Source organism: Colletotrichum chrysophilum (genome assembly GCF_026319265.1).
Source record: "Colletotrichum chrysophilum strain AFK26 chromosome Unknown scaffold_19, whole genome shotgun sequence".
Lineage (NCBI taxonomy): Eukaryota > Fungi > Ascomycota > Sordariomycetes > Glomerellales > Glomerellaceae > Colletotrichum > Colletotrichum chrysophilum.
This window is the reverse complement of record NW_026517306.1, coordinates 499,837-520,917: the sequence shown is the minus strand read 5'-3', so window position 1 is coordinate 520,917 and position 21,081 is coordinate 499,837. Positions and strand designations below refer to the sequence as shown.

Sequence of the window (21,081 nt, the reverse complement as noted above, 5' to 3'; positions counted from 1 at the left end):
ACAAGGGTAGGCACCTAACAGCGGTGAAGCAGGCCGGGTTAGGCGGCGTACTGCGGCAGAATAGTGGGTCCAACGGAGCCGGATCTCGGTAACTGCTCCGGCGAAGCCGGAGATATCAATCCGGGCTCTAGCCCGTGACATAAATTAACTATTAATAAGTTTATATGAAGATTTAATTAATAAAAAGTTATAAACTTTATTATAATAATTAAATATTATTAAATATAATATTAAGAGTTTTTAATTAATTTAATAGACTTTAAACTAAAATTTATAAATATTAAAAAAGTATTAAAATAAGTAGATTTACTATTTTTATAAGAAAATATTAATAGAATATAATAATATTAAATTAATTATAGCTTTAAAAACTTTATATATATATAAGAAGAAATAAATTTCTATTAATTACTTTAACTAATTATTATAACTAAATAATAGCATTTAATTCAATCTATGCATAACTAATTATTTTATAAATATTAATAGAAAACTTAAGTAAAAATATTTTATGAATAAATACTTTTAAAATAAATATAAATTGAGATGTAAATTTTTAATCTTTCTCTTTCATACTTTTAATTTTATCATAAATACTAATAATATAATAATTAATATAAAAATATAAAAATAGAAACTAAAGCTTTATAAATATAACTAGAGATAAATAAAAAAAACCTTTCTTTTTAATTTAAAGATTTCTATTTAAAAAGGGAAGTATAAGTTATGATAATACTCCTACCATCTCACTATAATATATTACTAACCTTCAGGCTAGAAACTATTAATATATAGGTCACTATACTTCCCTGTGAGCATGTAATCTCTCATATGCCCGACTGGCCCAGGCGGAAAGTCTGGTGACAGCCGCTAGATCGGGCAGGTGGGGCAGATCTTAGCTGCGGGGGAGCAGGGAAGTGGCTGGCGTCTTGCCCTAAAGGCTGGCGATGCTAATTTAGACTACATCACATGGGCTTGTGTAAGAGGCTGCTACTTTGAGGGTGACACTGATTCTATGGGTCGACAAAGCGCCATTGATATAAACCAAAGACGGAACAATGCAAGTGATATAATGGGGGTAATACAAGGTTCATGAAGTAGAAAAAGGCTGGTAGTGGTGTCTACAAGTACCTCCAGGAGGGAGGAATTGACCCAACAATCAGGAGTCATCCTATGCCGAAATTCAACTGTCATATCAAATATCCCACCGAAAATTTTGAAAGCCAGCTGTTCCTCAAGTCCCAAAGCTTCCAGGACAAAAGTGTCTTTGCAAAGGGTGACGTCAGACCGATGTGAAGCAAGTGCAGTCCCAATTCACCTTCCTTCCCTCCTCCCCCCCCCGAAAAGAATCTATTTCATCCGCATCCGCATCCACATCCGCATCCGCGCTAGCTGGTTTTTTTTTTCACACCATCTGACCGACAAGCTGGCCCAAACCTTCGCTCTGGACTTTCACATTCACTTACCCTTCCCATCAGACCTGGTGCCACCACTCACAGGCGACTTTCCTCCCCCAGATATCCTGCCCACATGCCATAAATTCCCCGACAGGCCAGCTCCGAAAATTTCTTCTCTTCTCAACCCACTCGGTCTCTTCCCTCACAGTTGCTTCGAGAGACACCCCAATCTTCGCACTTACAACCCGCCATTCGTCTCCATTTCCAATCAAGTACTTAATGAACGACGTTTCTGCGTCAGAAAAGACCAAATTACGGGCCAATTGGTGAGTTTCGCCGGAAAACTCCCTCTCCTACATATCCTTACGGTTCTCCAAATCTTGCATCCTGATCTGCCGGAGCGCGCAACTGACATTTTCGGCAGATTGAGGCGATCCCAGCTACTTCTTACTCCCACGACACAATCTTCCCTCCGACAAACTGTTTCTTTGCTTTTACACACTGCAATCGCAATGGACGACTCTGCTGGCGCGCCTGGCATGGACATCGAGCAAGATTGGGATTCCTCATCGGATGCTTCGACTCCGCGGTCTGATACTTTCACGAACACTCTTTTTTCGAACCCTGATTCGCCTGCATCGTTTGTCGACACTGAGATGTCTTTTCCTGGCACTGGTCCTGATGGGGAAAAGCAATCTCCGAAATTAACGTCCCCTAACTTTGGCATTATGCCTAGCTTCTCCAACCATATCTTCGTTGGGCAAACCGCTTATCCTTCAAGTCATCTGCGAGCTATGCGCGACGAATTGAGACAGGCACGCAAGAGAGAAGAATTTCCCAACACTACATCCAACGCACAAGATCCAAAAACCATCGTTGAGGACTATCAGTGTCTCATGAGTCTTCGAGATGTCCGCGGTGACCCTTCCATCTATCCACCACCCGAAAAGTACACCCAACTCAAGATCGAAATCGCACGTCGCATCAAGACTCGCGATGAAGCCGAAGGAGGCTCAACCCAACTGGAAGAGATAGACAACCGAGTTCAAAGTTGGATGGGATCAATCAACAAGGAAGCTCGAATGCTGGAGATTACTCAGGCCGCACTGCAGCGCAAGGGCATCAGTAACCCCACACAAGCCGACCTGGACGCCATTGCGGAGGAGTTCATGCAGATCGCCGAGCGGACGCTGCTTGACGTCGCCAATCCCCTTCGCATGAACGCAACGCGTATGGAAGGCAACATGAGTCGCTTCGACAGCCAGCTCAGCGGTTTTGATGGCGCAATGTCAGCACAATTGCATGGCATGACATCTCAGCTCAACGGCCTGGCATCGCTAAATAATGCTGCCAATACCTCGATCAATGCTCAAATTACCGGCCTGTCCAACCTCAATGACGCCGTCAACGCCTCAATGAGTGCTCAAGTCAACACACTCAACGATGTCTTAACCAATCTCCAGACCAACATGAGCAAGGCCGTTGGAGCCTCGGCAGAAGCAATGAATACTTCAACCAATGCGGTGAGCACTGCCATGGCGTCACAACTCAGTACCCTCAACACCATGCTGTCAACTCAAAGCAGCACGTTCGACGGCTCGCTGAACATGCTCAACACATCTCTGAACACAGTCACGTCCGACTTACAAAAGTTGACGGCAAGCCTACCCGACATCATTGCCGCTGCGACACAAGCAGCAGTTCAACAGCAACTCGCCAGTGCGTCAAACCAGAATGTCTTCCCCCAACACCATCACGTACCCACAGAAGCGCCACCCAGCTACATCAGGAATGCTGCCTCGACACAGTTCCCACCGACACCCGCCACTCCTCTTCCAGTATACTATCAAACCACCCAGGAAACAAATCAAGACATGAGCCAACAGGACGGCAAGAGGTTACAGACGGGGCGCGCGCCAACATCCGGTTCAAGGTTTCAGAAGTTTATGGTAAAGATCATCAAGATTTAAGTCTTCAAGGAAGGAAAAGTTAGAAGGAAAAGGATATTAGCATGGGTTTCTATCTTGGCTGTCCGGGCAGGCGGGCAGCTCTGCTGATTTGGGTCGGATAAAAACACATCTGATCACCGCACATTGGAAAGATCACAGAAATGATGGGAGGACATTGGTTTTGTAGATCATTGGCAGCTCTTCCCTCTCGATACGAGATTAATAATTTCATCCCATGCCAGACTTGAGCATCTTGACATCGCAAAGACATCGCCGGGACGTAATACGCAGAAGGAACGTAGACATGATTTCTGGGGGAGATTGGTCTTGCTCCTGGGATGTCTATGTGCTAATCTTTGGTCTTGTTCACTGACAAGCGATGGACGGAGATCGAGCAGCACTTGGCGACGTCGTTGCATGTGTCGTCGACTTCTTCGTCTTCCTGATGCCGGCCATAAACACCTGCTTCTCAAGCAATGTGATCTTGATTACAGCTACCACCTACCACCACTATTGTTTCCTTCTTGTTCGCAGACAACCGTCTCCAGGCATATCGCCTCCCAGGTTTACGCATGACATCAACCACAAGCGACTCTCGCAAGCCCCCAAAAGCAGACCAGCTGGCTTTTTCAACAGACTCGAACTTTTGGAATTTTGAACAGTTTCAAAAAGGCCGTCTGCTTTCTCTGCCGTCTCTACCGCCTTTTCGTATGCTTGACCCTCGTCCATCGTCTCCGGCAACCGTCTCTCGTCATCTCTAGGCGCTATCGTCACTATTCCTCATCTCTGGCTTTTGGGGAAAGACGAAATGGGAAAGAGTCTCCCCCAAAAACGCTCATACCCAATTTCCACCGGCCGTCTGATCTCGAGACAAAAGGAAAACTGGCAGTCGCGAAGGAAGCAACTGCTTCAAAAACCCAACATGCCTTCCCAAATCTTCCCAGCTACCATCTCTCACCTTCCTAACACAGAGATTTTCCTCCTTCCCAACCCGTAAAGCCCAAAACTCACCTGTGGGATCACAAACTTTCTCCTCAATTCATCAACCACAACATAAGTTTGTGAGAACTAAACTTCAACACCGCGATACGAAAGCTCATCAGTCATACCAAGCCTCAACACCACATGCAGGTACTCTCAATTTCTTTCTCACCTTCATCTGACTTTGGGATGCTTCTTTCACCTCCTAGCCTTCACCCTCACGCGAAAAAGGGCCTTTCACCTCACCCAGGCTTGGATGAGTGAGAGAACAATTCACCTTTTATTGCGCGACGTCTCCTTTCATCTCACGTGTGATAATCTCCGGACTAATAATTACTGGTTACAGTAATGGCTCCCGGAAAGCCGGTCTTGAAGGCCACGGTCAATTCATGTTCTGCTGTTGAGAACCACCACGCCAGCAATAAGCAGAATCAGAACAAGGCCTTGGAGAAGATCCAGATTCTAGCTGCCCCCAACTCGAAGAAGAACCCACTTGTTGATAAAGAGGCCGCCAACCGTTGTCCTCCTCCTCCTAGACTTCCTGCGACTCATCAACTCCCCTCTGAGGAGCAGAAGAAAGCTAATGGCCGATACTCCGGCCGGCAGCTGGTGCAGTGGAACCGTAAGACTCCAACCCCGGAAACATTTCAGTTATTTCAGCTAACAGTGATTGATACAGGTCAGCCGGTTGCCGAGAAGTTCTTGCTCGCACTCACCTTTGAATGCGAAAAGAAGGGCATCGAATTACCATGGGACGATGCTGCCCATAGGTTCCGGCCCAACGTCACTGGCAACGCGGCCAGACAATACGTCGCAAAGATGCCCAAGCGACACCTCGAGGAGGGACGAGTCGTGCCCCCACGAGGAAACCTCAGACGGTTCGACAACCGAGACACCCGGGGAGTTGTCCTGGATAAGGACACAGGCGAACCGCGTGCTGTCTCCTGGGACGAGGACATTGACGAGCCGGATAAGTTTCCCGTCGATGAGCAGACGGTCACGATGGAAACAGAGGAAGACGCCGCCTCCGCTCTGACCCAGGTAGGCCAACTGTCCTCATTTCGAGTTCCGTTATTGACGATAGCTAGCACCCCTCAACGGTCCCGTCATTCGAGGACTACTGGCAACAGGGAGCGATCCAGCAGTCTATCGACCCTGCCCTAGGAGGATTCCCTCTCATGGGAGATTTTGCCCCTATGGGAGGATTTCCTCAGATGGGAGGACCCCAGATGGGATTTCCAATCGCCCCCGACCATAGCTTCAACATAGAGACGGCGGCGGGCTCACAGCCTTTCAGTAGCTACGCCGAGCTTCCCAGCGCACACCAGCTCCCTTCGCAACCCGGCACGATGGCTGGTGTTCCCAATCTTGACTGGGCCGAGGCCTTTGGAAATGCCAACAACGGCAGCGAACTTCCTCCGCCTGTTCCTGATTGGGTAAAGTACATGGCCGAAGATATCCAAGACGATGATGGCGACTTTGGAAAGGGCAAGTAAACTTGCTCAGTGGAAGTGTCTTGGGCTAGGTGATGAAGGAACGACGAAAACGGCATTTGGTTTTTACTGGGATTGAGAGATACGCGGAATAATAGATACCCACGATGACTTGATAATTGGCCCAATTGACTTCTCTCCGAAATCTCGCAGTATTGCTTTCGTCGTGAATGATGCACACAATACATGGATGAGTTGATGATTTCCACAAGTAGAAAATTCTGAAATCATCTGCGTTTCGTACATTTGAAACAGCACCATCCTTCGAGTCCCCCGGGGGAAGATTGCATTCTCGTCCGCTCCAGATGTCTTCATTGCCAATCGAACGCTTTCAGTCATATTCCAAGATATATACACAGAGGGGCAAAGCATGCATCAACCCAATCCAGCAAATATTTGAGTTTGTAGTTATGAAGCAGCCCCCCTGCAAAAAGACTACAGCAAAATTCACCTTATTTGCAGGCCAAATTCTAGAAACATTATATAGGTATTTTAACTTCTACTTTCTACTAATTAAGGAAAGTAATATAGAAACTTTATATATTTCTACTAATAAGTAAAGCTTTATATAAAGTTATATATATATATATTAGCTAAATAGACTAGTAGAATAGTAATAATATTACCTATATAATATAAAGTAAATGAGTATAATAATATATATAGTAAAGCTAATCATATCAAAGTTAAGTAGATTATTAAAGCTTTTATAAATTAGAGATAGCTTTACTAAACCTCTTAGTAAAGTAAATACTATTATATAAAAGATAACTCTTTAACTAAAGAAGTTATCTTAAGAGGTTTTTATAACTAAAAGTATAAACGCTCTATTATATATAAAACTTTATATCTATTCTTTTTCTTATTTATTATTAACTTATAATAAATTCTTTATAATATTTATATTATATAAGGAATATAATAATATTAACTTTATATAAAATATAATTTTTAATAAAGAAATTACTATAGCTATTACTAAAAAGTATATAATCTATATATTAGATAAAACCTTTAAATTCATTATATATTTTTCCACAATCAGCAGTATATTATCAAAGTAGCATTAGATAGAGCCCTTAAGAATACCCTAAGAGGCCCTATCCATACTGCGATCAGGGCGATAGCTACTGCTGAAGGCCTCTAAGCAGAGGCTGTGTAGGTTTCTAGCCATCCCGAGGAGTGGCCCTTCTTCGCGCAGGCCCTCCGCAATGCCAAGGCAGAGGCAGCTCAGTATGGGAACATCCAGCAAATATTTACAATATAAACAATGCACTGAAAAACAAATCCCAGGTTTACATGCCATTGGCAATCATGGCATTGATAGATAATCTGAACGTGACGATCCGCGTTTGTCTCGCTCCATTCGGTGTCATGGTTCAGGCCATACGGCCAGATGTGTTGGCCGCCGAAACTAATCTTGGCGTCGTCGCCGTCCCAGGACTTCAGCAGAGGTAGAGCTGTCTTCCAGTCGCCGGAAGAGCACAGAGAGTTGAAGGCCGTAGTTAGGCCGACGCCGAGCGTGTGCGCGATCTCATGGAGTGCCGTCCGCTCGTCCATGAAGGCGCGGTCTGAACCAAACCTGAGGACACCGCTGACGCCCGCTTCCGCCGTCGGCACGCCCGGCGTGTATTCGACCGTGACGGACTTGCTTGCGGTGCCCAGCTTTGCGTGCCGGGCGACGGCGGCTCTCATCGTGGCTTCGATTTTCTCGTAGGCCTCGATCTGGTCGGATGTAGGGTTTGCTGCCTTGTCCAATGTCCAAGTGATTGCGCTCTGCGCAACAGAGACGGATGCGGCGAAAACGGCAAGGAGAGAGAGCTTCATTTTGGCTGGCTAAGAGGGTATTTCGGAACTATCAACTACGATGCAAAGGGATCGAAAATAGAAACTGAGCAAAGCTGGATGAAAGACACAATGGCGCTGATGAGATGGGAATCGAAAACTTGGTCCTCGACTGTCTCTTCTTATGTATTCGTCCGAAGCCCACGTCGGGGAAATAGGAGAATCTATGGGTATCTATCTATTCAATGCTCATGTCTAACCGAACCATACATACCTGCTGTTGGGTTATATCTATTAGGGTTGCTTGGTCCTTTACCATATCTGTACCTTGCTGTATATTGTACCATACATACCTGCGGTTAGGTTCCCAATCAAGTGACGATGCGGCTGACATCTCGAGAGGGGGGGCGTCACGGCACTCACTCGCCAACGTTTCAAGTACAGTAAAGTTGGAGCAATAATGGGTAGAAGTAAATAAACGTCTATGAAAAGAAACAGCTGACAATGCGTGACAATTGGATGCGACAGAGACCTGCAAGATGAAATAGAGTGTTCGGTCAAGTTAAGCTTGAAGAGGCTATCGGAGTGTCGATGAGTTCATAAGGAGTTGCCGAACCCCATGCAGCTATTCCCAACCAACAGCGAGAACCCATGTCAATAAATCGGCATTGTTCGCGGGACAAGACCATGTGCGGATGTGAGAATGGGACAGACGCCATTGGAAGACGGTGGAAATGCACAAGGTGGCGCTAGTCCGCTTTGGTCATGGCGCACCAATGGGGCCTGGTTTAGCCGAACGTCCGAGATAAATTTTTGGAGCCGGCGCAACAGGAAGCTTCTCCAATTCTATCGTCACCGAACCTTTTCTCCTCCTCGAACTCCTTGTGAGCGAAACTCTGCGCTTCAAAACGGCGATACGATTCAATCCCTAGTTCTGTATTTTTTTTTCTCTTACCTAGATACCCTCATAATAAGATCCAAGATGCACCGCGCTCTTACATCCCGCGCCAGAGCGTCCATCGCTTCCTCCGCCGCTACGAAGTCCCGCCCCGGTGCCGGCCTGGGCCAACAGCTTCGCTTTGCCCACAAGGTTCGTCTATATGCCTCGTAGTAGTACCAATGATATTGGTCAAGGTATACTGACTCGTCCTGTAGGAGCTGAAGTTCGGCGTCGAGGGCCGCGCTTCTCTGCTGGCTGGTGTTGAGACTCTGGCCAAGGCCGTTGCCACGACACTTGGTCCCAAGGGCCGTAACGTTCTCATTGAGTCCAGCTATGGCTCCCCCAAGATCACAAAGGGTACGATACAGCTCGAGGAAGCTACAGAATGAACGTCAAGCTGACTGTGAGTGCAGACGGTGTAACTGTCGCCAAGGCCATCACCTTGAAGGACAAGTTCGAGAACCTCGGTGCCAGACTCCTCCAGGATGTTGCCTCCAAGACCAACGAGACCGCCGGTGACGGTACCACGACCGCCACTGTCCTCGCCCGCGCCATCTTCTCTGAGACCGTCAAGAACGTCGCCGCTGGCTGCAACCCCATGGACCTGCGCCGTGGTATCCAGGCCGCCGTCGATGCCGTCGTCGAGTACCTCCAGAAGAACAAGAGGGATATCACCACCAGCGAGGAGATTGCTCAGGTCGCCACTATCTCTGCCAACGGTGACGAGGCTCTCGGCCGCATGATCGCCAACGCCATGGAGAAGGTCGGCAAGGAGGGTGTCATCACCGTCAAGGAGGGTAAGACTCTGGTTGATGAGCTCGAGGTCACCGAGGGTATGCGCTTCGACCGTGGTTTCGTCTCCCCCTACTTCATCACCGACGCCAAGTCCCAGAAGGTCGAGTTCGAGAAGCCCCTGATCCTCCTCTCCGAGAAGAAGATCTCCGCCGTCCAGGACATCATCCCCGCTCTTGAGGCCTCCACCCAGATGCGCCGCCCTCTCGTCATCATTGCTGAGGACATCGATGGAGAGGCTCTCGCCGTCTGCATTCTCAACAAGCTCCGCGGCCAGCTCCAAGTCGCCGCTGTCAAGGCCCCCGGCTTCGGTGACAACCGCAAGTCCATCCTCGGTGACTTGGCTGTCCTGACCAACGGTACCGTCTTCACCGATGAGCTCGACATCAAGCTCGAGAAGGCTACCCCCGACATGCTCGGCTCCACTGGCTCCATCACCATCACCAAGGAGGACACCATCTTCCTGAACGGTGAGGGTGGCAAGGACTCCATTGCTCAGCGCTGCGAGCAGATCCGTGGTGTCATGAACGACCCCACCACCTCTGAGTACGAGAAGGAGAAGCTCCAGGAGCGTCTGGCCAAGCTCTCTGGTGGTGTCGCCGTCATCAAGGTCGGTGGCTCCTCCGAGGTCGAGGTCGGCGAGAAGAAGGACCGCTTCGTCGATGCCCTGAACGCTACCCGCGCCGCCGTTGAGGAGGGTATCCTGCCTGGTGGTGGTACCGCCCTCATCAAGGCCTCTGCTCTGGCCCTGAAGGACGTCAAGACCGCCAACTTCGACCAGCAGCTCGGTGTCAGCATCGTCAAGAACGCCATCACCCGTCCTGCCCGCAGCATCGTCGAAAACGCCGGTCTTGAGGGCTCTGTTATCGTTGGTAAGCTCACCGACGAGTACGCCAACGAGTTCAACAAGGGCTTCGACAGCGCCAAGGGCGAGTACGTCGACATGATTGCTGCCGGTATCCTCGACCCCTTCAAGGTCGTCCGCACCGGTCTCGTTGACGCCAGCGGTGTTGCCTCTCTGCTCGGCACCACCGAGGTCGCCATCGTTGAGGCTCCCGAGGAGAAGGGCCCTGCCGCCGGTGGCATGGGCGGTATGGGAGGTATGGGCGGCATGGGCGGCATGGGTGGAATGATGTAAAAAAGTAAATGATGACCAAGTCTTGTATTAAAAACTCAAAAAGGGGGCATGGCACGGTGTTACTATTTAAAAAGGATGGATAACTGCGGCCCTTTGTACTAATCTCCCCTCTTTACCCCTTTCTACAGAGATTCCCCGAGGGGATTGAAGAGATCTGTATGTACAATAGCACTAGCAAGTTATGTTGCATGAAGAAACCAAATCAGTTAAAGATAAAAACACATGGGTCTTATTTTTTCTGTGCCAGAGCGAAGTCGTCGTCGTCGTTGCCGCTGCTCTTGTTGCTGTCGTCGTCATCTCTATCGTTGATATTACTTCTCCTATTATCGTCTGTCCTTATTTCTACCATTGTTGTCCTCAGTAGGAGGATTAAGTCAGTACACTGGACATACAGCTGCGCAGACATAGGAAGGCTCTCTCATTAAAGAAACCAAGCTAGCCAAAGCCAAAGCCAAAGCGACAAGCGAGACAACAAAGACATTGATCCATTCTCGTGCATTGTGAAGAGTGCACGGTGACGTCTGTCAACTGATAAGGGGGGCCTGAAGCTACCTAGGTAAGTGCTCTACAGTGGGTGAGAACAGCCCACAGCCACTACTTTAGTTGACTTAGGTTGTCGGTAAAGCTTCTTTTGGCCTGGAGCTGACAGGTGTCTCGAGGCAGCCATTGAAACGCCCACCTCAAGCTCACGGGCGGCGGGGAGCAGGCACCCATCATCATGCTATTGTGATTTTTATCTGGCAACCTGCTGCTGCAGAGCTACCTTACAATGAGAGAGAGAGAGGCGCATGGCTTCAATTGCCCTGCTTTTGGACTCCATCCCACCAAGTCAGCTATTGACTGCCGCCTGGGGGTGATTCGTCAACGCTCTGTGGCTGACGCAGTGTCACGTGCTGTGCTCTAATCTCACCGGGACAACAACCCCACCATGCGGGTGTTTTTCTCGCCCGCTTCCCCTCCACGGTGACCCAACTCACTCCGGTTCTGTCCAAGATACCTCACCAACCCGACGCAAGCTGTTGCCTTTCCTGCCACCACCACCATCCCAAGTGCAGCATCCCCCCCACGGCCGGACCACTTGATCTCATGTAGGCTTCCATTTCCTCCCTCCCCTCTGCAATCATTTTAAAAATTGCCTATATCCAATTTCCCGTCTCTTTTTTTGCTCCTGCTAATCTGCTCTCAGCCCACTTTCCCGCCTTCTCTCCTAGCCACACCCCCGCCATAAACCAGCATCATGGTGAGTACTAAAAGCTTCCAAGGATCAGCCGTCTACCTAGACACCAATCTAACCACCAACGCAGTCTCAATCCGGGTTCGTTCTCACCTTTCCGCAGAGCCTCACCTCCCGCGCCGACGACATTTGACGGGCGATTGAACACCGCTCGTTCGATGACGATCCCACCCGAGGCGGAGCAGGCCAAGCTGGCTCCATCCCCATTCCCGCGAAGAACCGCCGCAGTGCTAACCCGACTCCCCCACCAGAGCGACCGTCTCGCAGGAGTGCATAACGGCCTACAACGACCTTAAGCTCTCCAAGAAGTACAAGTACATCATCTACAAGCTGTCGGATGACAACAAGGAGATCGTCGTCGAGGAGGCTTCGGCCGATAAGGACTGGGAGAACTTCCGTGAGAAGCTGATTAACGCTACCTCCAAGACCAAGAGCGTATGCAATCCCTCGTTACCTCTCGTCATGAAGCTAGAGGCCAATGTTAACTTTGCATCAGGGTGCTGTTGGCAAGGGCCCCCGTTACGCCGTCTACGACTTCGAGTACAGCCTTGCCTCTGGCGAGGGTGAGCGGTATGCAGCCCCGCACCAACCGTCTTGGAGAAGCATCAGGAGCTAACCCGAGAACAGCAACAAGATCACCTTCCTTGCCTGGTCCCCCGATGATGCCGGTGTCATGGTCAGTTCTTGTCGCGCGGTTTATATCAATTCCTCTTGTCGCTAACACCCGTGCAGGCCAAGATGATCTACGCCTCTTCCAAGGAGGCCCTCAAGCGCTCCCTGACCGGCATTGCGACCGAGCTCCAGGCCAACGATGCCGATGACATCGAGTACGACTCCATCCTCAAGACCGTCAGCAAGGGCATGGCTGGTTAAATTTCCCACTTTTCTACCAAACTCCCCCCTTCCTTTCGCGAGAAGGAGCATACACTTTGGCGGTTGCAAGTCTTCCGGGACGACTGACGACGATCATGGAGAGTTTACGACGAATATGGAGAGCCTACCTTCTCCCCTGACGATTTCTGGGTCTGAGTGCTTTCCACTCCGCGTTTCTTTTGGGGCGTGACAAGTAAATTTCCAGATTTGGCTGCCCGCCTGGTCATACCAACCCATTGCCATAGGAAAACATCTCATGCTGGAATGCAGAGCATTCTTGTTGTTGCCCGACGACAGAATCACTTCTTTATTAGACCATTATCTATGCTTCAGTCCGTTTCCGTGATGCTACGTCATGATTTTGTTGCCTGGTAGTTTGAGCGCCACAGCGCCGACAGTTCCTCCGCCTTCTTCTCGTCCTTGAGTCTTTGCAGCAAGAAGCCCTTGAGATCGTCCCAGAACTCTGCCGTCTCCAGTGCAGCCTCACCGATCTCTCCTTGCGCGGGGTCGTTCGCGACGGGGGCGGCGGGCTCAGCCGGCTTGACCGCCGCGGCTCCACCAATGACCATGACCGAGAATTCCACCGTGGACTGATCCTCCGCGAGCAAGTCCTTCAAGACCTTGCTGTCCGGCACGGGCTTCTTGTTGTGCAGCAGCTTCATCTTGTCCACGGGTATGCGCGACTGCGACTCGACCTGCGTCTTGATGTCCAGGATCGACGTGTTGAGCGATTGAGATGACAGCTTGATATCCAAAGGCGGGTTGCGGAGAGACTTGAGAGAGACGGTGACGGATCGTTCTTGGCCGGGTGCGAGGCTCGTGGGCTTGCTCATCGCCTTGGGCATCTTGGGCAGGATGTACTGCACACATCAGTCAGCTAGCTCGCGCAACGTGCAGATAGATATATGCAACTTACAGGAGGGCGAGGAGGGAAGTTCTTGGGGTCCTCGACATGATCGGCCGACAGCTTGGCCGGCCGCGACTCCAAGGTCGCCAGGAACTGCCTGGCAAAGACCACTTCAGCCATGTTTGCGTTTGGGCGTTGGGAGTTTTTGCTCAAGCGATATTCGATAAAGGTCGAGAGGTCGTTGGTTAAGGTTTATTCTAAGCTATTCGTATGTATAGCGGAAGTGAGGTGAAGGTTAAAGCGATCGTCTTGGGGCGTCGTCGTCCTTGGTGTCGTCCTTGAGCTTCGTCCGGTGTCTCCTCTGACTAGGAGTAGGTACGCAAGGAGGGATGGCGGGGCGGAGGCAGGAGCTGGGGTGTGGAGCACGAGCGCTGGACGGCGTGGCTTTCCCTGATAGGGATCACAATCTTATCGGCGGATGGCCCGTGCTCGATAAAAAAAGTTTTGGAGGGACCATTCTAGCGCAGTAATTTTTTGGCGACCGTCCCGCCGGTGTCTGTTGTACATCCTCCATCACCATATACCCATTTCCCTTTCCCCCCAGTTTCGACACGAATTGACCGGTCAAAATGGGTGTCGGACGTCGCATGAAGAAGCAGGGTCCTCCCGAACCCCTGTCGGAGGCTCACTACGCAAAGTTGAAGCGCAAGGCCGGTATTCCTGTCGAAGCCGTCGAGGCCCCCGAAACCAAGAAGAGGAGGACGACGAAGCCCGCGCCCAAGGCCAATGGCGCGAAGAACAAGGAGGTGAAGAGGGGCAAGGTTGCGGTTCCCGGCGAAATGGCGCCCAAGGTCACCAAGAAGAAGTCAAAGAAGCAGGCCGAGCCCGACTCGGACGGGGAGATGTCTGACGACGACGACCTTGGCGACTTCAACGCTGGCGACTCCGACATGAGCGACGAGGCCGACGAATTCTCCGACCTGGACGCGGAAAAGCTCGGCGACGACTTCATCGATGGCTCGGACGACGATTCCGTCGTTGACTCCGACGAGGAGCGCGGCGGCGGCGGAAAGCACATGTTCTCGGAGGACGAAGAGGACTCGGACGGCGAGGAGCAGCTCACAAAAGCCAACATTGAGGGTCTCGCGAGACGGCTTGACAAGCAGCTTGCCGAGGAGGCGGAGGATGCGGAGGCTGAACTGCAGGAGATGGGTCTGCAGACAAACATTGACGGCGACAAGCCCCATATTCTGGACGACGAGGACGATGAGCTCGTCTCCAAGACCAAGACCATGCTTGCGCCGGATCTGCAGCTTCTGAGAACCAGAATCACCGAGAACATCAGAGTGCTTGACGACTTCGCCAACCTGCACGAGGAGGGCCGCTCGCGCGCCGAGTACACCTCCCAGCTTATCAAGGACATCTGCGCGTACTACGGCTACTCCGAGTACCTCGCCGAGAAGCTCTTCAACCTGTTTTCCCCTCGTGAGGCCTTCGCCTTCTTCGAGGCTAACGAGTCTGCTCGTCCCGTCGTCCTCAGGACAAACACCCTGCGCACCCATCGTCGCGATCTCGCCCAGGCCCTCATCGGCCGTGGCGTCACCTTGGAGCCCGTCGGCAAGTGGTCCAAGGTCGGTCTGCAAGTCTTCGAGTCCAACGTCCCTCTTGGTGCCACCCCCGAGTACCTCGCCGGTCACTACATCCTGCAAGCCGCCTCTTCGTTCCTCCCCGTCATGGCCCTCGAGCCTCAGGAGAACGAGCGCTGCCTGGATATGGCCGCCGCTCCCGGTGGTAAGACGACGCACATGGCCGCGATGATGAAGAACACCGGTGTCATCGTCGCCAACGATCCCAGCAAGCAGCGTGCCAAGGGTCTGATCGGTAACATCCACCGTCTGGGTGCGCGCAACGTCGTCGTCTCCAACTACGACGCCAGAGAGTTTCCCAAGCCCATGGGTGGCTTCGATCGTGTGTTGCTCGATGCGCCTTGCTCTGGTACTGGTGTTATTGCCAAGGATGCCAGCGTCAAGACCAACAAGACGGAGAGGGATTTTATGCTGCTGCCGCACACGCAGAAGCAGCTTATCCTCGCCGCCATCGACTCTGTCAACCACCACAGCAAGACCGGCGGTTACATCGTCTACTCTACCTGTTCCGTAACTGTCGAGGAGAAGTAAGTCTCATCCATGTCTCAGCCTACTACCAAGAAGTACATGCTAACGTACTCCCAGTGAGGCCGTCGTGCAATACGCCCTCTCCCGCCGCCCCAACGTCAAGCTCGTCGACACCAACCTCCCCTTCGGACGCGAGGGCTTCACCAGCTTCATGGGCAAGAAGTTCGACCCCTCCCTGAAGCTCACCCGCCGCTACTACCCGCACACCTACAACGTCGATGGCTTCTTCGTCGCAAAGTTCCAGAAGATCGGCCCCACGCCCGACAAGGCCGCCTCCCGCGACAGGTCCGGCCCCATCGCCGGCGAGCCCGTCGACAAGACGCCCATCACCACCGACGACGAGAGCGGCGCCGACGGCAACAAGGACGACTTTGGCGGCTTCGACGAGGAGGAGGACACCGAGTACATCGACAAGGCCAAGCGCAACGCCATGCGCAGGAGAGGTCTCGACCCCAACGCGCTGTCCAAGGAGAAGAAGGGCGGCAAGAAGGAGGAGACGCAGAAGACGGAGACCGCCGAGTCTTCCGAGGCCGAGGTTGAGAAGCCCGCTGAGAAGACGCCCGAGAAGAAGGAGAAGAGCAAGAAGAAGGCGGAGAAGAAGGCCGAGGAGAAGACGGAAGAGAAGGCGACGACAACAGAAAAGAGCCCCAAGGCCAAGAGTCCCAAGCAAAAGAAGGACAAGAAGGGCGGAAAATAAGTGGGAACGTTCTGTTTGCATAGGGAGGGAAAGTTAGATGATTTCTCAGTGTTATCTCTCTGTGGTTGTAGACGAGAGAGCATCATGGCGAGGTCCAAGGGTCGTCGTTGTCGAACCTATTTTGTTGTCGTTGCATTATAATTACCTATTACTAGGGAGTCGGAGCTCAAAAAGGGACTCGGGAAATAAAAAAAGTTTGTATGAACAATAAGCCGTTTGAAAAGCCTTTGCCGAGGCTGCCGTTGCATCAAGTGTCGTTTGATAGTTTGCCGTTCCAGAGTCGCCTTGCGTCCTGGCCTTGAGGCCATGTTCGTCTGTCACCGTTCGACTATTTTGCCATCACGATCACCAATGCCCAACCGGCCCGAGAATGAAAGAAATGGGATATTACTAGTCCAGTACTCCAAAAAACCCAAAATTGTCTAAGCAAAGCTTTTCATCAAACGTCTCTCATGTGCCAGCCAACCACCACCTTGATGGAAGTGTGAAGGCCTCTGCTTGTCCTTAAAACAAGAACCAAAAAAATGCAATCGAAGCATGGTACAGAATCGACGCAAAAAGCAATCCAGCCCTAAAGCTTCATAATGAACCCTTTCCAGTCCAAGCCTGGATGGTATCAGAGCCATTTCTTCCCATGGTGTCTTCCCTGTTGTTCATAGCGGTCGGCGTTCCCTTGCCGGACCTCTTTTCGTCATCAAAGCCGTATGTCGTGAGTCCTTCCACAACCTTTTCGGAGAGTATGTTATACAGAGGAATCCAGAATGTCGTCACCGGAATCGTCGTCGTAAATGCTGCTCGTCGTAACCTTCTCCCAAAAAACGCCTCCGTCGTAACTCGCCCGGCGTTCGCCAACCGAAGCCGGGGGTATTAAAGTGATATGCGTGAAACCAAAAAAAGAGCATCAAGTGCCTCCCGAAGTAGAATGCTGTTCGTGAGATGAGGTCTACTGGGCAGTCCTCTGATATAATAGAATGTCGCGAATCGCCCACCGCCATGCTTCGCGATCTCTTTCGCCGACACCCAGCCACTTCTCGCACTTCTTTCTCCACCTGTCTTCCTCTTCTCTCTGTCGTCGGATGAACTCTGGACCGACGTCGAACTCTTCGCCGACCAACCATTCATCCTTGACCTCGCTGACGCGACCGGGCTCTTTGGAGTCGCCCTGGTTGTCTTCAAGGTCTGGAATGTCTTTGAAGACGTCTTCGTCGTCATCCAGGGCGTTGAAGCCGTCCATGGGATCGGGGATCTCGGACTTGGGATTCGACTGGGGACCGAGCTTCAGCCAGCACATGTTCTGTGGGTCGAAGACCATTCCCCCCACAACTTGCACGCCCTTCGTATGGCTAATATTCGTAATTAAAGCCGGTCGGGGGGTAGTGGCTTCCTTATCGCGCATCATGTGAGGTGGTAGTGATGCTGTCGAAGGTGACGACGCGGGTGGTGGGTCGAACGCGTTCAAGACATTTTCGTTGCCTTCCCAACGGAAAGTGTCAGGGTTGTAAAACATGCCCTGGAGATCTGGGGTGGTGTTAGCATTTGAAATAAAGAGTGATTGATCGATGCACTTACGTTGTGGCGTCTTCTCTTTGTTCATATTTGATATGAGATGAGGTTTTAGTTGAGGAGGGTTCCTCTTCGTCTTTGATCGTACCGATGGTTGCGGCATTCCGGGGCTGAAAGTGTTCCTCGACGATGACAGTTGCGAGACGCGTGAAGACGTGAGAGGCGCCAGTGGGCCTGATGGAGCTCTTTGGGCAAGCGAGGTCTCCCGAGCAATTCGGCTAGCCTGGGTATCACGGGCAAAATGGGGCGTGTAATCAGACCTCGCAGGGGATGAGAATGGTGCCGGGGAGGGTGTGGTAGTCCGATCGGTCTGCACATTCTGGTAAATCTTATTGCGAAGCGGCGCCTTGACAGGTTGTCGGATGAATTTCGCCTCGGATTGAGCTGAGGTAGGCAAATCGTCGAAGGCATCCAGCTCATGACCATCGCCGAAATTGCGGGTCCGGTGAGGCTTGGTCATGTTGCGGAAAGAAGAGCTGGAGAAGACATCGTGAGTGATATGATCCGAATGCCGATTGAGCCTCTTGGGACTAGGTGAGCGCATCGTAGACCTTGAGAATGCCCTCGAAGTCGGCCGCAAGTCCAAGGCATTCTCGGAATCATGGCGTCGGAAGGTGCGAGAAGTTTTCGTAGTCACGTGTTGCGACTGGGATTGAGATGCCCCAGCAGGGAGGAAAGGTCGTCGTTGCTGAGCAGCGAAGCTTTCCACCGTTGCAGGGCGGGTCCTCTCGACTGGCGTTTTCGGTCGCGCCCCTGACTGTTGGCGGTTACCCTCAGTTCTCGAAGGTGGTCTCTCAAAACGAGAGGCAGTCGGCTTGGCAGGTGAGCTGGAGGGCTTTATGTTCATAGCTGGTAAAGACCTCTTGAATCTCAGCAACTGCGAGTGAGTGGTTGTCGGCTCATTCCGCAGCGATGTCGTGGATGTCCTAGAGCCAAGTTCTCTTCTGCGAGGAGTGGCCGGAAGCAAAGAATGAGCAGGAGAAGGCGTTGTGGGTGTAGGCATGCTGTGAACACTAGTGACTGAGGACTGAGATTGATGGCCGAGACGAGACTGAGACCTCCGTGAGCGAGAAAGGATGGGCCCGCCGCTCTCAGAAACAGGCTCCAGGGCGGACATTGTCCTCTCATGACTTGGCCGCGGCAATCGAGATGGCGTTGGCTTGCTTGAAAATGTGAGGGAGACGGCCGTCTTGGGGCGCGCTGGGCTTGGTGGTCGATTGTTGTTGAGGCGAATGTTACGGTGAAGTGTGAGCTTGCCGGGGTTGAACACATCGCCGTCGCCGACATCAAGGCCATCCAGCAGGTCTTCGCCCTCCACCTCAGCTTTTGGCGTCTTGAGGTTCGGTGGCTCTTCTTCAACCGGTCGGGCAGGCGAGCGGCTGAGCTTTCTCCTCTTCAGCCTCTCCTCGAAGTTGACAGGGCCAGTTGGCAGCACGAGTCCCTCAAACGTTTCATCCTCACTCTCAGCGGTGAACGAACTTGATACGCTGGGGCTCATGGCCGAGACGGACGAGCTTCTATTAGAGCGAGCGTCTCGTCGAGTGCCTCCATAACGAGTACCGAGGCTGCCCTCACCCCAGTCCAAGTCATCGGCCTGGTTTGATGGTGTCTTCGGAATGTCTTTGCGAGTAGAAAGCTTGAGCTTACCATCAGAAGGCAGCTCAAAGTCATTCTCGAAGTCGTCATCCAAAGGCTTCACGTTGCCCTTGGAAGGCGTCGGGGGAGTGATAAGTGAAATAGGTTTCGGAGGCCGTGTCTTCGATACTTTGATGGTCTCCGATCCATCGCCGAAGAAGTCGTCATCATCGTCGTTGTCTCGGAACTTGTCCAAGTTGATAGCACCCGATAATGTGCTCGTCCTCGATTCAGTTGACTCTCTGCGGTCGGTCGACTCTCTTCGGTCCAATAATGACGGGGCAAGAGGGGTCTTCATAGGCTTCGTCGGGCTGGTTTGGCTGGAGCCCCCGCTAACTTGCCTGAGCATATCGGGGAACTTAGAAGCGTCCTGAGGCTTGATGCGAAGTCCGTCCTTTGAATCCGGTAGCACCAAGTCGTCCTCCCAATCGTCCTGGATAATTTTCTTAATCTTTCTTCCTCCCAGTCGCTTGATGGTGCCGCCCATGAGAGCGGATGAAGGTACGTTTTTGGGTATGGGAATGCCGGCTTGTGTAGCTGCGGCTATAGCGTCCATGGTCGACTTCTCATCGTCGCCGGGAACATGTACATGGGTCTCCTCGTCAATGACCGATTCGAGTTCGGAGCGAAAGGACATGTGGGAGGACGCCGAATCACGACGTGGCGGGGCATTGGTGGTGGCGGTAGATGCGGTCCGGAAAGTAAGGTCGTCGGATTCGATTTGGAAGTCGTCATCGTCCCAGTCCTCGATGTCGAGGTCGACCGCCGGCAGGCGTGGCTTGAGGCGTAAGGGTTCCATACTTTGGATAAGTTGATTTGTTTTGAGTCGCGCAAAAAGAAATTGAGTTCAAGGGGGACCGAGTCGTTACCCGAAAGACTCTCGACAGCGCTGTTCCGGTCGTCAATGAAGCAAGATCATATCGTCAACAATGACAGCAGTTATGGCTCGTCGACATAATCTGGGGGGAAACGGTTGTTGTCGCAAGCAAAGGTGGTGTGTCGGGGAGCGTCGTGTGGTGCGCAACTGTTTTCTTTTTGTGGGAGGGCGTAGCAATGGCGTCGTGGATTGTTATGTGTCGGTATCGTGGAATTTTGGGGAATGTGCGATGTGTCGGCTATTGGTAGAATGTTGCCAGAGACGCAAACAGATGCAGACAAGAGCAAGTGGAGGTCGATCCAAGAGGACGGTCGTAGGGGTACTGTAGTTCGGTTCAGGGTGCAGTATCTCGTCGAAGGGTGACGTTGCGGAGTAGTAGAAGGAGATCAGGGCAGTCGTGAGGTCGGGGGGATTGACTGGATTTGCGTCCTTGTTGGACGATACTTGGGTGAAGCAAAAATGGCTGGGAAGCTGGGGGTCGATGGACCGGGCCAAACAAAGCGAGGTGGGCTGGGTCGGGTCCAGTCAGCAATGGAAAGGGTGTGGAAGGAGGTGGTGGGTGGCCCCCGGTGAAGGCACAGTGGGCGTTGCGTGGTAGTGTTGGCGTTCTGGTGTGGTGTTGTTCAGTGCCGAGTGCGGTGGTGTACAGTGTGAGGTGCGGTGAGTGAGCGCAGCCCAGGTGAATACGTACACCACAGGATGCAGG

The 21,081-nt window shown here is 51.7% G+C and overlaps 9 protein-coding genes across 9 annotated transcripts; 5 read left to right on the top strand and 4 right to left on the bottom strand.

Annotated features, from left to right (window-relative positions):
* Nucleotides 1-1,909: 1,909 nt before the first annotated feature.
* Nucleotides 1,910-3,367, top strand: COL26b_003525 (uncharacterized protein; the record flags this gene model as incomplete). Its single annotated transcript, XM_053176420.1, has 1 exon — nt 1,910-3,367. One exon carries the CDS (start codon nt 1,910-1,912, stop codon nt 3,365-3,367), a length of 1,458 nt encoding a protein of 485 aa, XP_053039769.1.
* Nucleotides 3,368-4,675: 1,308 nt separating this feature from the next.
* On the top strand, nt 4,676-5,823 carry COL26b_003524 (uncharacterized protein; the record flags this gene model as incomplete). The annotated part of the gene is made up of 3 exons (XM_053176419.1): nt 4,676-4,949; nt 5,007-5,368; nt 5,416-5,823. 3 exons carry the CDS (start codon nt 4,676-4,678, stop codon nt 5,821-5,823), a joined length of 1,044 nt encoding a protein of 347 aa, XP_053039768.1.
* Nucleotides 5,824-6,886: 1,063 nt separating this feature from the next.
* Nucleotides 6,887-7,647, bottom strand: COL26b_003523 (uncharacterized protein; the record flags this gene model as incomplete). The annotated part of the gene is made up of 2 exons (XM_053176418.1): nt 6,887-6,910; nt 7,120-7,647. 2 exons carry the CDS (start codon nt 7,645-7,647, stop codon nt 6,887-6,889), a joined length of 552 nt encoding a protein of 183 aa, XP_053039767.1.
* A 940-nt stretch (nt 7,648-8,587) lies between these two features.
* On the top strand, nt 8,588-10,475 carry HSP60 (chaperonin; the record flags this gene model as incomplete). Its single annotated transcript, XM_053176417.1, has 3 exons — nt 8,588-8,695; nt 8,761-8,902; nt 8,959-10,475. 3 exons carry the CDS (start codon nt 8,588-8,590, stop codon nt 10,473-10,475), a joined length of 1,767 nt encoding a protein of 588 aa, XP_053039766.1.
* A 1,237-nt stretch (nt 10,476-11,712) lies between these two features.
* COF1 (cofilin) lies at nt 11,713-12,582 on the top strand (the record flags this gene model as incomplete). The annotated part of the gene is made up of 6 exons (XM_053176416.1): nt 11,713-11,715; nt 11,780-11,790; nt 11,961-12,144; nt 12,206-12,279; nt 12,337-12,385; nt 12,442-12,582. The coding sequence occupies 6 exons, from the start codon at nt 11,713-11,715 to the stop codon at nt 12,580-12,582; spliced, it is 462 nt and encodes a 153-aa protein (XP_053039765.1).
* A 353-nt stretch (nt 12,583-12,935) lies between these two features.
* COL26b_003520 (uncharacterized protein) lies at nt 12,936-13,609 on the bottom strand (the record flags this gene model as incomplete). The annotated part of the gene is made up of 2 exons (XM_053176415.1): nt 12,936-13,442; nt 13,499-13,609. 2 exons carry the CDS (start codon nt 13,607-13,609, stop codon nt 12,936-12,938), a joined length of 618 nt encoding a protein of 205 aa, XP_053039764.1.
* A 449-nt stretch (nt 13,610-14,058) lies between these two features.
* On the top strand, nt 14,059-16,300 carry COL26b_003519 (uncharacterized protein; the record flags this gene model as incomplete). The annotated part of the gene is made up of 2 exons (XM_053176414.1): nt 14,059-15,602; nt 15,661-16,300. The coding sequence occupies 2 exons, from the start codon at nt 14,059-14,061 to the stop codon at nt 16,298-16,300; spliced, it is 2,184 nt and encodes a 727-aa protein (XP_053039763.1).
* Nucleotides 16,301-17,243: 943 nt separating this feature from the next.
* COL26b_003518 (uncharacterized protein) lies at nt 17,244-17,894 on the bottom strand (the record flags this gene model as incomplete). The annotated part of the gene is made up of 2 exons (XM_053176413.1): nt 17,244-17,818; nt 17,870-17,894. The coding sequence occupies 2 exons, from the start codon at nt 17,892-17,894 to the stop codon at nt 17,244-17,246; spliced, it is 600 nt and encodes a 199-aa protein (XP_053039762.1).
* Nucleotides 17,895-18,987: 1,093 nt separating this feature from the next.
* On the bottom strand, nt 18,988-20,297 carry COL26b_003517 (uncharacterized protein; the record flags this gene model as incomplete). Its single annotated transcript, XM_053176412.1, has 2 exons — nt 18,988-19,052; nt 19,103-20,297. 2 exons carry the CDS (start codon nt 20,295-20,297, stop codon nt 18,988-18,990), a joined length of 1,260 nt encoding a protein of 419 aa, XP_053039761.1.
* Nucleotides 20,298-21,081: the final 784 nt, after the last annotated feature.